Source organism: Glandiceps talaboti, chromosome 3 (assembly GCF_964340395.1).
Source record: "Glandiceps talaboti chromosome 3, keGlaTala1.1, whole genome shotgun sequence".
Classification (NCBI taxonomy): Eukaryota; Metazoa; Hemichordata; class Enteropneusta; family Spengelidae; genus Glandiceps; species Glandiceps talaboti.
In genome coordinates, this window is record NC_135551.1 from 20,527,563 (window position 1) to 20,543,415 (window position 15,853).

General features: G+C 35.9%; 1 protein-coding gene across 1 annotated transcript in view; it reads right to left on the reverse strand.

Annotated features, from left to right (window-relative positions):
• The window catches only part of LOC144433186 (QRFP-like peptide receptor), a 67,153-nt gene that overhangs the window by 29,943 nt on the left and 21,357 nt on the right, over window positions 1-15,853 (reverse strand). The window contains exon 2 of the mRNA XM_078121495.1: window positions 453-905. Coding sequence (XP_077977621.1) covers window positions 453-905 — 453 coding nt within the window. The remainder of the gene's footprint in view (window positions 1-452; window positions 906-15,853) is intronic.

The window sequence follows — 15,853 nt, forward strand, 5'->3', positions numbered from 1 at the left end:
TTATCAAGTGTAAATATCAGCAAATGTTATGTTAGAAGTCTTTAATCTCTAGCCCAGACAGTAATGATAGCTAGTGTTCAAGTTACACAATTGGAGAGTATTATTCTTAAGAGTGGATTTTATTTGAATGTCAGGTTTTGTTGTGCTGCTTGCATAATCGCAGTTTGCTGTTTTCATGTCATCTCTCCGTATGTCACTGTCCATCCATCCGTCCGTCCGTCCGTCCGTCTGTCCGTCTGTCTGTCTGTCTGTCTGTCTGTCTGTCTGTCTGTCTGTCTGTCTGTCTGTCTGTCTGTCTGTCTGTCTTTACAGAATATAATCTAAATAGTTGCCTGGCTTTTAAAACTATAGTGTTAGTATTCGTTTTGTACTAAAAACAACATTTTTTTATACTGACGAATTCGAAGTAAGAATATCACTTAAACTCTGTCTTTACTTTGTATTAGCATTACCTTTCTCTTTGACTTCATATGCGCTATATCTCGGTTCTTGTCCATATGACCTGGTAGCTGCCTTCCCCATAGTCGTTTAGCGATATTCACATATGTGTACAACAACAAACTCAGTGGGATAATATAGGTAATAATGAAGATAAATAATTCATATCCCGCGGCAGTCTTTTCATCAAACCATTCGGCACAAAAGGTCACTATTACCGTGTTCCCATTATTATCTTCATTCACAACTTCTCTGCGATTGTGGTACTTTGGGTCATTCAAATCAAACTGAACAGCTCTCACTGACACGAGTTGAACAATAGAGAGGCTAAGGGACACGGACCAAATCAGGCAGATTACGAGCTTGGTACGGCTCTTGGTCATTCGCTTTTTCATTGGCTGTAGAATAGCGTAGTAACGGTCTATACCGACTGCTGTTAAAGTATAAATACTGACACAGACAGACACCTGAAAGACAGATACAAAAAAATACTTGTGATTAAAATTCAATGTCATTGTACCAAAATGTGTACAACAACAAATAAGAAGTTGTAAATCGTAGACATTTGGTAATACTATTCTTGTGAATGGTAATCCATTCCTGTACTCTCCATGTCGTAATTGACAACGTCGTTTAATTTGGTGCCTTTCAAATTACCTAAAACAATAGGTTGCGATGATGATGCCCTTAAAATGTAAAAGTTGTTTACTTTATTCTTTCAAATTAACAGCATAAATTATAAAGTTATTTTCAATTATTTGAACTTTATGTCGCATAGACCATGGATGCTTAATGGGCTAAATTTATTGTCCCACCGAATAGCTATTTGTATTGATTATGCTATGCTGATGCCATCAGTGACCATATGTATCAATCTGCCTAATGCTCCGTATGAGTACTAAGACATCATTTGACCGGGCCCATTAGCTAGAAACAGTATACACAGACCTTATATTCTTGATAATATCAGCATACATACGTAATTGGGCACTTTCATTGTTAGTATACCTAGTTTATTCTACCCTATGATATCGTTATCAGTTCGTGACTAATTGGATTTTTCTTCTTTTAGTGAAGTCGCCCCATCTTTGATCCCTCTTAATGCCTATGTCCATTGAGTTGTCAAAATTGTTTACAGTCAAGGGCTTATTGATACCCACCTGAAGTACTATCTATTATATAAAGTTTATCACCTCTTACATATTGAATTTGTTGGTTGAAAGGTTAAGGGGTTGATAATATTTTAATATAATATTCAATTTAAAAAAATGCCAACATTCAACCTTATCGAAAACCGAACAAACTATAACAGCAGAAGTATTACGGACACCATCACCACCACCAAGTAAGTATATCAGTTATATAGTACGATTTCAGAATGCATCCATCAATATATCATGTTGAAGTCTGTGTATTCGCAAAAGTATTTAAGGCATTTGTTTATTATTTCACAACATCAAAACTTTGTATTATTTATCCACACACCCTATCGTTCTCCTGCATATACCCTTATTCACTGCTCTCTCTCTCTCTCTCTCTCTCTCTCTCTCTCTCTCTCTCTCTCTCTCTCTCTCTCTCTCTCTCTCTCTCTCTCTCTCTCTCTCTCTCTCTGTCTCTCTCTCTCTCTCTCTGTCTCTCCTCTCTCACACACATGTACAGATAGCACCACTTTATCAGATATCTGGTAACATTATTTTATATATTTATATATGATATATCTGGTGTCTCAAATCAACTAAAGATCGGTCGACGCAAGATAGCTAGCTTCTCCTTTCAGTAACAAATTATCCAATGAATTTATGGGAAATTATTCCATATCAGAAAGTTTTCATTTACGAAGAGAGATATATTTGATGCATATATTTCCAACATTAAAGACAAATGCCTTGGGAAGAAAATTTGTTTCTCACATCATGTGACGCATCCTTGCAGCTTCCCTTGTTGTAACCGAACCTTAAATTTCTTAAATAGGAATCTTTATTTAATGAGAGTTGATGACAACACAGTATATGGTTAATTACTCCCTTTTTGGATACACTGTTTGATTAACCAAGAACCAACTTAAGTAGCAATCCTCTTTTGAAAATACTTTTGAGAAAAGGGAAATGAATCTTTCCCAGTAAAATGGTTGATAACCTATGTCGATTTTCTACAGCAAATTACTCATTTCTACTTTTGGATCGCTGCATTTACATTTGGAATACCTCAAACCCAACAGTGCATACGGTTTCAACAGAATGATGTAAGTTGGACTAGTTTGGAAAATGTCAAGTTAAGTAGCCTTCAAGGTAATGCCTATCATTTAGCCTGGAATGGGTTGATTAATGCCTAATCTCTATTATTACACTAGTTAGGGTTCTTCAATGTCATTAAAAATAACATTCGAGAAGATTCAAGAACATCGCCGGTATTTGTGAAGTACACAAAGAAAGAATGTTATTTTGGAATGTTAGTACTGGGAATATTTGGGAAACTCTGTGATACTTATGTTACACATATTTGACTATATGGTAGTGAAATCTGGGGTTATGAAAATTCCCCCCCCCCCCGGGTTGAACAAGTTCATTATCAGTTTTGTAAATTTCATTTGAATGTTAGTGGGAAAACAGAGGATTTGGCAGCAATTGGAGGATTTCCCATCTGTGTCATATATTTTAAAGGTTGTGTGAGCTATTGGTTGAAAATACTACAAATCGACAGTGATAGATACTCCTACAAATGCTACATTATGTTGAAAAGATTAGAAGAAGAAAGGAGTATATAGCTTTTAACGTTAAATTTTTAATTTGCCACCATGGATTCGGCCATGCATGGTTGAACCAGGGTGTAGGCTCCACTAGTCAGTTTTTGTCTGAATTCACCCAAAGGTTAAAAGACTGTGCTAGTCAGATCTGGCACGAAGATATCGAATCATCTCCTAGGCTTTATTCCTACCACACTTTCAAATCAATGCTTGAACCAGAGAGATATTTAAGTTGTGTTAAAATGTGTACATTTACAACAGCACTGTCAAGATTTCGCTGCTATTCGCATCTTTTGCAAATCGATATGGGACGACATGAAAAAAATCCTGGTGACCAAAGATTTTGTAAAACTGTATTACACATTATTTTTTACAGTACTGAGGACGAGTATCATTTCTTAGCAATTTGTTCGCTTTACAAGGACCTTCGTAATGAATTGTTACCAAGGTGGTTTTGTTTAAATCCTTCCTATGATAAGTTCATTTCACTTTTATATAACTTATCTCAACAATTTAGCTTCATTTATTTATTTTGCAATGAAAAAAGAGGGGAATTTCCCTCTATGAACTATGAACGTTTGTATTATTGTTCGCTCTTTGGGCCTGTGGCCTTATTGTTCTGAAATAAACTGATTGACTGGGAATATCTGTTTATGTTTCAGCTAACTTGATTTTCTTAAACATGTTATACTCCTTGTATGTAAAGTACAATTCCAGGTAATGGTTGTTTGACAGAAGCACAAAACTACGTATTGTGTAAAACCACAATTACCTAGTAATAAAGATTCCTAAGTTATGTGTTTCGTAAGGAAACTGCAAAACCTAGAGGCATATTAGTGTTTATAATTGTATTAATATTTATGTAAGTCCCCTCCACACTATGAGCACCACTTTAAGGAGTTCTCCTTTTTAGTTTTGTTGTGACAATTATCTTTCTTACATTAATGTACCACTGGCCAAAGAAGCTAAAGTCAAAACTGACGTATAGTAGACAATAGCTTATACTAACAGCGAAGTATAAGCAAATTTTCATTCAATGTAAAATGAATGCATATGCTGGCGATTATTTAATAAAGTCAAAGACAGAATTTACCTAGAATATTTTGACAAGCTTACATTCACATGTACTAGGGTGTATTTTAATTGCGAACAGAAAACAGTATTTGCTTGAATTTAGGTTAGTGCCTAAATGTCATGAATGAAATGTTTAAACACGATCTAAGCAATTATTTAAAATAATACATTCATAAATGTGTGGTTCAGAATAAATGTTATTCGATGAAAAAGTGATGAGTCGTTTTGAAATTAGTTTATATTCTTGTTTTAAACACATAGAAATATTCACCCCCCCCCACCCCCACCATTATGTATGGACCCAATTTAATCTTTTCCCCCCGAGAATGACATCTTTAATATATTATATATAGCAGTCCTGTAAAAGAAATTTGTCAAAAGAACACTAGCATGTGCTATGAGAATGTCTCCTGCAAAGCCCCGGAGTAAGATATGGATTTCTTCCAGTTGTAATGATACCAGCCTAATGCAAAGGCGCCAGTTTCATCAATGTATGCTTTTAACTTGGTAATTGAAAGTCTTTTCCATAACATTTACCTTAAGGCTACATTATTTATTAGTTTGGAAAGTATCGTACTCCTGTATGGCTAGTGAGGGGAAGAACATTCATGAATTTACAAAGGCCTGCAGTGTGGGCTGGACACATATGTAATACTAACAGCACGTTGCCAATCCAAAAATGTAATTCTAATAGGTAGATATCAAGTTGTGTCGTTGAAAAAGCCAGCTGACATTCATTTCCATGGATTTTAGCTATTCAGTCAGAGATAACTGAACATTAAAGCATGGCGAGATAGGCAAAACAAGCAGGACTTTTACACCGATTTGTAAATAGTAAACTACGCAATGTCGTCTACTTTGACCTTTAAAGAATGAGTCTACTTTGACCTTTTTAAGAATGAAATGAAGACATTTTCGTTTAATGAGGATTAACGATATACGGTCTTATTTCTGTTTCTTATTTCTTATTTCTGTTTCAAATAACTCACTCAGCTCTAAATAACGCATGAGAAATCGAATCTCCAACATACATAACACATGTAAAGTTAACTAAATGCAATCCATAGTTAAACCAACTACAGTCCACCGCAGGTCAGTGTTCTCTGTCTTAGCAAGTAAAGCATGCCAATGCGACCAATGGATATGAAATGCTGAACCATCAGATTATGAACTACGCAGTAGAATGTACTATTATTGCGTCACTACACAAAGACAATAAGTGTTTGATTGAATGAGATAGTCCATTGAAGTGACCGTCTCCCCCAATCTAACACTTCAGGATCATTGCAATTGAAAAACTCAACACAAGATAAAACCTACCGTCAACTACGTGAATCAATGTGGATAAAAAAAAACTAGATACACTCAACAATGGCATCAATAGTAAACAGTAACATTGCAACCAATAGTCACCGGTAGTCAACAGCTGGCTGAGTGAAATATTCATACCATTCCCGGACAAGAACATTATCTTGCAGTACAATAACTACTATCTAAAGTGTAACAGAACTTGATTTGTTTGACAGAACTGGAGACCCACCGATGAAGAGGAGTTGTATGGTTTACGATATTATATATACAAGATAACATTTAAAGCATGCATAATAATTGTATGCGTTTATACAGGCACACGTTTTGAGTGTTTAACAATCGAACCGATAACCTTGGTAGCTACATCAACTTTCAGGTAACAGTTTCCCTCCACATTAGTTGTTTCTACATAAACTCAATGACGCTGTGTAACAAAATTTGAAATGTCTGTCGGCAATCAACAAAGCGAATGGTATCTCTTGATTTCCAAGGAAACATTTCTACATCCTCAATGATATTTTTTTTTCATTTTTCACATAACATGCATTCTGTTATAAACCAATATTCATATTAATTGCTTTAAAGTCAGTAAATGAATGTTCTTAGGTTTCTCGCCTTGGGCACTTTTTTAATTCCTTAAATATAAATATCTAACGTTGTCCCCGTGGGTTGGATCTAAAACCAAAAAACCTTTTAAATTTTTTTCAAATAACCTGTCGTGAACCCTTGTGATATGGGAGAGAGTATACCTGTACAAAGTATTGTGAACCACTATCTTAAAATAGACAATTTCAGCATTTTCGTAACATGTTCGTAACGAGATTATTGGAGTGTATACATAAACATCAGAATTGAAACATCAGCAAGAAATTGTATTCACTGCCGTTTAGGTATTTGCAACTAGATGTCACATTTTCTTACAAGCGGAGAAATCACCCAAGGTAAAGTAATTATCTTTTTTTTTTCTGTAAACACTCCATCGACAATTCTTGACTTTTACTTGAATGTCAAAGCACTGCATATCTTGTTTCATATACGTCACACTTCTTACACTGTTCAACATTTCATAGCTGACGGCATATAGTGATCTGGATGCTTTAACGATAAAGGGCAATTTACTACAGAATCAATGCGGACGTCTTTTACTTCTTGTGATATTAATCGGTGTTTACATGTACCTCGTCACTCATAATACCTCTTTATATGTATTGTATATTATGGCTGTAATATCGATACAGTGGGAATAAGGCTTGTTCTTATCAAGGTCTTACAAATTCAGTTCAACACCCTGCCTGTTAAATCTTGATTTATTGTGTAATAGTGATGATTGTAAGTGGTGTATGTCGCCATGGTGGAAATATCACTTCTTGTTGGCACAGATATAACTCGTGTGTTTAGCATAGTTAAAGTAATGAGGGTATTGCATGGCTCAGTAAAATGGAACTGTAAGTCGCCTTTTAAAAGTGAATTTCGGCGGTTATGAGAGCAATGAAAAGAAACAACCTTGGACAAGATAAAAGTGCATGAACAGGATTCTGTGTAATACTAATCAGATTGCAAGGATACTTTCAAAAATTAGTGTCATGACGCGCTCGTATATCTCCAGGTATCCACTGTTGATGAAAGTTGCTGACTAAAGGAAACCTTTATAATACTAATTTATCAAAATAAAATGAATATTAAGTACGCCGTGCATTTCCTGGCGATATAACAAACTTAACGATATAAAATAGTTCATGCAATAAGGGGCGACGTCAAAAGATCGATGTTTACAAAAAAAAACTTAATTGCTTTAGTTTGGGGGTGGGGGGGGGGGTTGGCCAAATTAATTTCTCAACCGTCAAAAACGATTTAATGTGACAGTCATACTTGGCACATTTAGTACGATTTCAAGGCTGCGTTTACCTATAGCACTGCGTACAGTCGGTCCGATTTATCAGCGGTACGCGGTTCAGCTTTCAAATTTGCTGCAAAATAGGTATTTGGGAACGAGGTGCAAAGGAAAGCGCAACGAAATTGTGGCATGCCAAATACAAAAAGGACCGACGGTCATTAGCCGAGTTCATGTCCCAGGAGGTCGAGTCGAAACAATTTATTTTGAAATACGTTAAAAAATATGTTTGAAAGTTAACGAAGTCACAGTGGGTACGTGATTTGAGCCGATCGTTCAATCGTAGTGGGAACTTTTAAAGGACCTTCACGATAATTGATTTCAATAGACTATGTGGAGAGGACGTTGCCAAAATCCACCTACGCGAAGGTTCTAAGTTAGGCCACGTTGGGGTATAAGTTATAACGTGAAACTAATACGAATGTAAATCCGGAAATTACCGATGAGATGTCATGTTTGATGTGACCTCTCAACTTGGACTAAATTGTCGTAGATAGCATGATATTGCGAATGTTTATTTCGACACTCGCAACAAGTTGATCGTTCGACTGATGTTGATTCAATCCTTCTTGAAAATCAAAAGTTCGATCGCCTGAAATAATTATTCAGCAATAATTATTCAGCAATAATAAAAGCATGAGAACTGGTAAATACAATTTCTAGTTGAAACTATGTTTTGCAGAGACAGTAAAATGTTTTACAGTTTGAATTGCAATGTTACTACATATAGTTCTTTACTCCAGTGAAAATGGTTACTTCATCCGATCTAATCTTTGGAATGGCCTTTAATGGGAAGTGGTATCCTGCTGTTTGCAAAACATCTTGTCAAGTTTTATGAATCAAATCTATTATGTACAATCAATTTAGTCGAACTAGTTAACAAAGGCGATTCCTACACTTTCCCGACCGGCCCTGTATTTTTCAGTTAAACAAAAATCATCCGATCAAAGTGTTGCTGATGAGCCTACACCCACTCACGAAATGTCTCCCATTTCAGAAAAGAAAGAAAGTGAAACCATACATACCAGTATTAGTAATCTATGTGACGACGTGTAAATTCAGTGTTGTTGTGTTCTGTTGGTTTTAAATAAAAGTATTTTTCTGAGAATGGTTTTCTTTTTTTATTTATAATTCAGTATTATATTGGTACGTTGTTTGAAAGTGGAAGCATACATTATGAGTCTGAAACGATTTTCAATTTTAGGTCAAGTTAAATTAGATGGGGGTGGGGTGGGGGGGGGGGTGGGGTCTGGGACCTAAGTTAAGCAATTAAGTTAGATATATTATATTGCACTTTTGATGTTGCCCCTAAAATTGGCTTGGGTAATCAACTTACTCGTGGTTACGTTAATGATACCTGTTATATGTGAGAGTATTATTGGGTACTTAAAGAATGTAGTTCAGCGAGCAGCTTGCAAACAGACCAGTAACTACGCATGTGCAAAAACTCGGTACGCAATTCAAATTTGTAGCTACGGTGAGCGTTGTTACAACTGGTTTTATCGTAAAAAAAACACGATAATGTCTCAACCCGATATTGTTATAAAGATGTACAGATAAAGTATCAAAATTAACCGATAATGAATCAGTTGACCAACGATACAGTAATATCTGTTACCGATAGTTGTAGTAATAATTTTTAACCGAAAATGTATCAATTATGTCTTCAAATTTGAAAATGCCATTAGCATTCAGTGAAGGCCCTTCAGTTTACTTGTTGTAGAAATTGAAGCTTTTTGAAATCACAACACGAGACACTTCTATGTTAATATGTATGGAGAAGAAATTTAGATTTTCTTTAGTCAGCGTTGCCGCAGTGTCACTTTGATACCTGCTCTTACAACCCATACGACACAATGTCCCGGTATACTTATTCCTTTCCATGGGGAGCATAAATCAATTAGTTAGCGTATATGATTTAATCATTCATTGCGTTTTCTTACCATGCCATTCGTAAAGCTACACACACAAGTCTGCATGTTGATGATTCAGTATACCTCATAGTGGACACTATTGAGAAGTTAGTAATTCTATGTAACAAATTACAAAATGATTCAGTTGCTGCCAAAGCAGGCTTAACTTTAAACACACCATGTTGCTCCGTTTGACTTTTGCCACATATGCATAGCACTCACGCAAAAATACATCAATTGTTTATGTGTGTTGGTCATGTTATCTGATACTTGTATGTATACCACTTCTGTTACGTAGCTTAATGATCTCTGATACAGATGTCTGGATGTTATGGAGAAGCATGATGTATGGACCTTCTGCTACTGCTAATCAAGAGAGTTGTTTTGTACTGTAATGGGTGATGGAGAATTGAAACAATGTAATAAATTACACGATCTTCAGCGTTGATAGAGTATAAATTAAAAACCCTTCACGGGACAACGTATCAAATATTTACTTTTATTACTGATCTTTCTTTGGAAGTGGAGTGTAGAGAATGATTTAAATCATAAATAAATCACAGCGTGTGCCACACGTAAATGGTACAATTAATCAGTCTCTTTCAAGCTTAGTGAGGAATTGTTTTCTATCTAATATTGGCGTAACGATCAACACATTTGTTCTGTTGGGGTCGGCAAGGATATACCGTGACACGTGACATACGAGGCTTTAGTTCTCCCATATATATATATATATATATATATATATATATATATATATATATACACACACACACACACACACACACACACACACACACACACATATATATATATATATATATATATATATATATATATATATATATATATAGTTTTGGTAGTACTGGAACTCTTTCTTGGTTGTAACTCGGAGTTTCACGCATAGTGCGATCATCAGACAACTCTGAGGCCTACTCTCTGGATGTGCTGTACATATAGAGTTTAGACAATAGAAATACCATCACTATTGTCTGTGTCGGTGGGTTGGTGTTGTATGTGTGGAGGTGTTGGTTGTTATTGTGTGAGGTATTGGGTGCGGACAAGTAAGTGTTGGCGGGTTGTTACATGTTGGGCTTTGATGTTCCGTTAGTTAATGGGTTTAGTTTAGGTGATAGATGCTCTATTGAAGTTGGACAAATAAAACTTATTCTCGTGTCGGCATTTGGATATCAACTCAGTTCTTTTGTTTAGTGTGGAGCTTTTGTCTGCTTTAATAATAGTTAGTTTTTCGGTTAAACACAGGTTGCATCGTTTTGTTTTATTGGTGTATGCTTGGGCTGTCTTGCTGATGGACCAGGAAACGGAAAAAGGCTCATTGTTTCTTTTCAGTTTCCAAATGTGTTTTGATAGTTCTGTGCCGTTTTCCTGTTTTTCGTGTTTGAATGACTGTTTGTGGTTGGCGTATCTCTGTTTGAAGTTGTTCTCTGTTAGACCGATATATACTTTTGTTTGTTTTCCGTGGACGGTGGCTTGGTATACGATGTTTTCCGTTTGGCATTCGCCGTTCAAAGGGCAGGTGTCTTTCTGTCTGCAATTACAAGGTTTTTGAGTGGGTTTAGTTTCGCTGTTGGAGATGGTGGCGTTATGCGCTTTGATTATGGTAGCCATGTTTGGCATGCAGCTATAACTGACTTTGACATTGTTTCTGTTGAATATTTTGTGTAACTTAGAGTTTGCTGGGAAATGTTTTGCGATTAGGTTGAGGAATCGTTTGCCTACATTGGTGGCTACGTTTTTGCTGTATGGTGGGTTAAACCAGATGGTGTTTCTATTTCTGTTTTTCTTGTTTTTCTGCGGTCTTGATCCTGTTGCTTCTCTGTGATGTTTACTGTGTACTAGTTGTGAACCGATATCTCTTCCTTTTCTCCAGGCTACCATGGGTGGATTTCTGAATGCTTTTTTGCATCTTTGTGATTTATGTAGAGTGCGCATGTTGTTTGTGAGTATCTTTGGCATATCTGGGAGTGAGCTGATGTATGTGATCGGGAAGATGACACGGTCTTTGTTTCTGTTTGGTCTGTTGTCGTCTGTGGGATGTATTAGATTTCGTCGGTCAAGTTTGTCCACTTTCTGTATCTGTGCGTTGATGTGAGTTTCTTTGTATCCTCGTTCTTTGAGTCTTCTCGTTATGTTTTCTGTCTGTCTTTTGTAGTACTGTGGTTTCGAGCATATGGTTTTCGCAATTATAGCTAAGGTGTATGGTAATGCTTTCTTGACATTGATTGGGTGGTCTGATTTGGCATGGAGGTATTGAATTTTGTCTGTTGGTTAGGTGTATACGTCCGTGGCTATGTGTCCGTCTATTATGTGTATTGTGACATTGAGGAACTCTATGCTGTTCTTTGAGTGGCGCATTTCAACTTTGATACGTGGATGTATGGTATTAGCTAGCATGTGGTATTGTAAAAGTGATTCTTCTCCATGTGTCCAGAGTCCCCAAATGTCATCGATATATCTCCATTGTACTAGTGGCTTGTCTTGGCTTTTCCGCTCTAATTCGTCTTCCCATGTACCCATGTATGTGCATGCAACGTTTCTGCCCAATTTGGAACCAATTGCTGTTCCCTCTGTTTGCATATATTGTTTGTCATTGAAGGTGAAGTTATTGTTGTCTAGGACCAGTTTAATCATCTGAATGACTTTATTTGTTGGTGGGTTTTTAGTAGCTCTCTCATCAAGTGCCTTTCCACAAGTTTGAATCGCCTCTTCTCTTGGAACACTTGGGTATAGAGCTTTGACGTCCATACAGTACATTATGGTATTGGGTGGTAACGGCTGTGGGATTTCCTCGTTTATTCTTTGTATGAAGTGTTGTGTGTCTCTGATATATGGAGGTTGATTTTTGACATGGTCATTCAATTGGTATATATATATATATATATATATATATATATATATATATATATATATATATATATACATATATATATATACATATATATATATATATATATATATATATATATATATATATATATATATATATATATATATATATATATATGAAAAATACCGCATATAGACTGCTAGACACATGAATTTCGAATTAAAAAATTCCATGCTGATACAACTAGTTGTGCTGCAACGCCATTTGCTTCTCATTTATCCCATACAAGATAGTCCTCTGGTTCTCGTAGGCAAGTTAATAATTTCGAACAAAATATGAAACTCTGAGAAACATTAACTTTTGACGATGTCATTCACTGATGAATCATGGGCCATCATCCTGTTCCATTTGTTGTTAATTGCCTTTAGACCCCCTTTAGCCTCTGGAGAAAAATAAAACATTCAGAATCCTTACGACAGTGCGAATGTATGTGATTTTGTTAGCTAGCAATATTTCATCTTTATCTCTTTAGATATTTCCTTTGTTGCAGTTGATTACAAACACTGGGTTAGGTAAGATTTATTCTCTGTGGATATTTTTCTTTAGTAAAAATTCCCGTGGAGTCGAGGTTCACATAACAAACTATGGAATCGATTATCTTCAGTCACATATGATTATACCCAACACGGTGGGTTAATAATCACTCCATTGGCGTGAGGTTCAAATTGCTTAATGGATGACGTAAACAGAAAGTGTTGTATCTCTTCATGATGTACGATAACCTAGGGATGTGTTCGGCGTTAATAATTCACCTAAGTTGAGAAAAGCGTAGTGTTCATGGTATGATTCATATAGCTGATACTAAATATTGCAAATACAATATTGAACACGATGCCAAGGTAGTCAAATGGCGAATAGTCAGTACATGTTAAATGTATGCAACTAGGGGTTTACAAAGTATCAATTTATTACTTCATCATTCTGGGATTTAACCGGAATATAAGATTCACTGTACCATAGAAAGTAGTACTGTAGCTGGCGTCTCCTTAATAATTAAAGAAAGCGATGTCTTCGCAATGAACGTAATTCGCTTCAGATTGACGAATCGATACAGTGGCTTTGGTATTAATCCTTCCCTAATCAAGGAGTCATCAATTGACCTTTTCTCGTTGAAAATGTATTATACTTTAAGTGACAGCCGGCCTAACCTTCACTGTGATGAAACGTCGCTAAAGCGTCTAGCAACCAACTTTTAGCTCTACTCTAACATATCACCTCTGATTTGACCGTTTCCATCGTTTTAAAAGGGTTTTAAAAAACCAGATATTGTGCAAACCACGTGTATTGTAAAATTGGAAGTCATAATAACCGACGGACGTCATCGAAAGCGGATAATTTGATACGTCAGAGCGAAAATTAGAAACCACGAAAACCTGTACATGATTGCCATAAAACGCCGGAATAAATTAAACCCAAAGTTTATACTACGTTAATATATGATACATAAATTCTACAAAACTTACACCATGCTAAAGCCAAATTATTGACTACTGTTTTCTAGTTTTTACATATGAACATTTTCACCGGCTACGTAGAGGAATGTCGTTGCTATAATTATTATGTTTGAGTTTAGTGAAGTTTTGCCATTTGCCGTTCTTAATTGTTCTTTCCTTTGGTTCACATCAACACGCATGGTATGAATGAGAACGGCATGACCTATTTACGGTTAGTATACACTTAATATTTTGATTCATTATGTTTACTCTGAATATGTTCCGAGGGTGTGATCAACTGTCACTTGGAAGTGAAACATTTCTTAGACGATGTTTGCAATGCACATAGTACAATTAATAAGACGTTCAGAAAATTGAACCCAGTGACATTAAATTATAACATTAGAAGCTATAAAAGCGTCTGAAACGACAAACAAAACAAACAAACCGTTCTTATCTACCTTGAAGCCGTAGATATTCATAATGCAAAAAAGGGGCTTGTTGATGAATAAAATATCATGTTTCTGCTGACAGCAGGCAGGAATCTTCAAGTCAGTGTGTTCAACGACAACATGAAAGAAAGAAGATGATCGCCAGCCAGCATAATATTTGCGAAATAGTTAATGTACAAACTCAAGGGGAAAACGTAGCGATGGTCAGTTTTTGTCTGAGCAGTGTATTTCACTGACGTAAATAAAACCATTCCGAATGTGTTAGTTCTATTATTATCGACAGTCGTTATTTACAAGTACAAATACAAAATGTATGTACTATAATATGTTTAATTGCTTCAACAGGTAATACTGACGACTTGGAGTAAAGTTGTTGGGGGAAGTAGCTTAGGATACAAACACCTGTTGCTTAGTTAATTAGAAGATACTATCTCAGTACCTCATGATTGCTTAATCTCGTACACAACCTTATTCAGAATTTCTGCGAAGACATATTGTATAACCTTCCCTAAACATATTTAACACTTATATAACTCACTGGACCTGGTGCTTTACAATTGATACCACGAAGGGCATATTCTGATGTCGTGAATTATAGTGTAATTCCTGAAGTTTTGAGCATATGAGCAATATACAATTCGACCACTCAGAGTGCGTATCCTCTTGTTACATCTATTTTTCTAGTTGCTTTGTACAGTCCGTTTTAATAGGCTAACCCGTAAATCACTTAAAATATGTTTGGGACCACCAGTAGACGGAAGGAGAAAAATGAATCACGAGTTCGTAAGATTTAGCAATTGTGTATACGAGTGAATTCATGTACGTAGTTAGTTTGCTTACAGTAAACTTGTGGATTAGCCCGATGGGCTTGATGTTATTTTACAATTACATTACACCATCGTAACATAATCTACGTCTAACTAATATAAAACTGACGTTTCACATTTTGCGGCTGCGAACATAATTATACCTTGCGGTAGATGGTTGTTATGTTAAACCGCTCACCATTCTATTTCAAAGGGGTATACTTTTGGCGGGCATATTCCAGAATATCATGACTGCGTTCGAAATAATAGAACGTAGTTTTCGAATTCACTTTAGTGGTGTTAGCTTATACGAATCCTTTGTTATGCAATGTTTAAAATGCTGTTTTGTGGTCAAGAACACAAAATAATGTACAAAGTGGGCGAACGTGGTGATTGACTACAAAAAAGGTGTGAACAAACTGAAGATCATGCATTATGACTTGCATTATATAATTGAACCCCAAAGTAAGAATCAGTTATTGGACGATTCAAGCCGTGCAATTCGTTTTGCCAAATTATCACTTAGGCAAAATTTAAATGTTTGCCTGTACAATGATGACTTTAGAAAGTAGGATAGGTAGGTAGGTTTTATTTTATTTTACTTTAAAACTTTCAACAACTACTTCGACCCAAAAGTACGACACTCGTCGATCACAACAATGCGGTGATAGTTGGTGACATATAAAAGAAATAGAGACAATTTTAACACGAGTAGACCGTATTGTTATTGTCTAAAAAACCTGGTTTCTGTCTGGAATATGAGTTTACTACAGACGAGGCAAAAATATGAAAGTGTACACGGAAATAGAAGTAAATTGTTACATCGATATTTTTTGCATTCCGAAAAGTGTTTATGGCCACGGGTTATACTAGCGTCGTTCGGG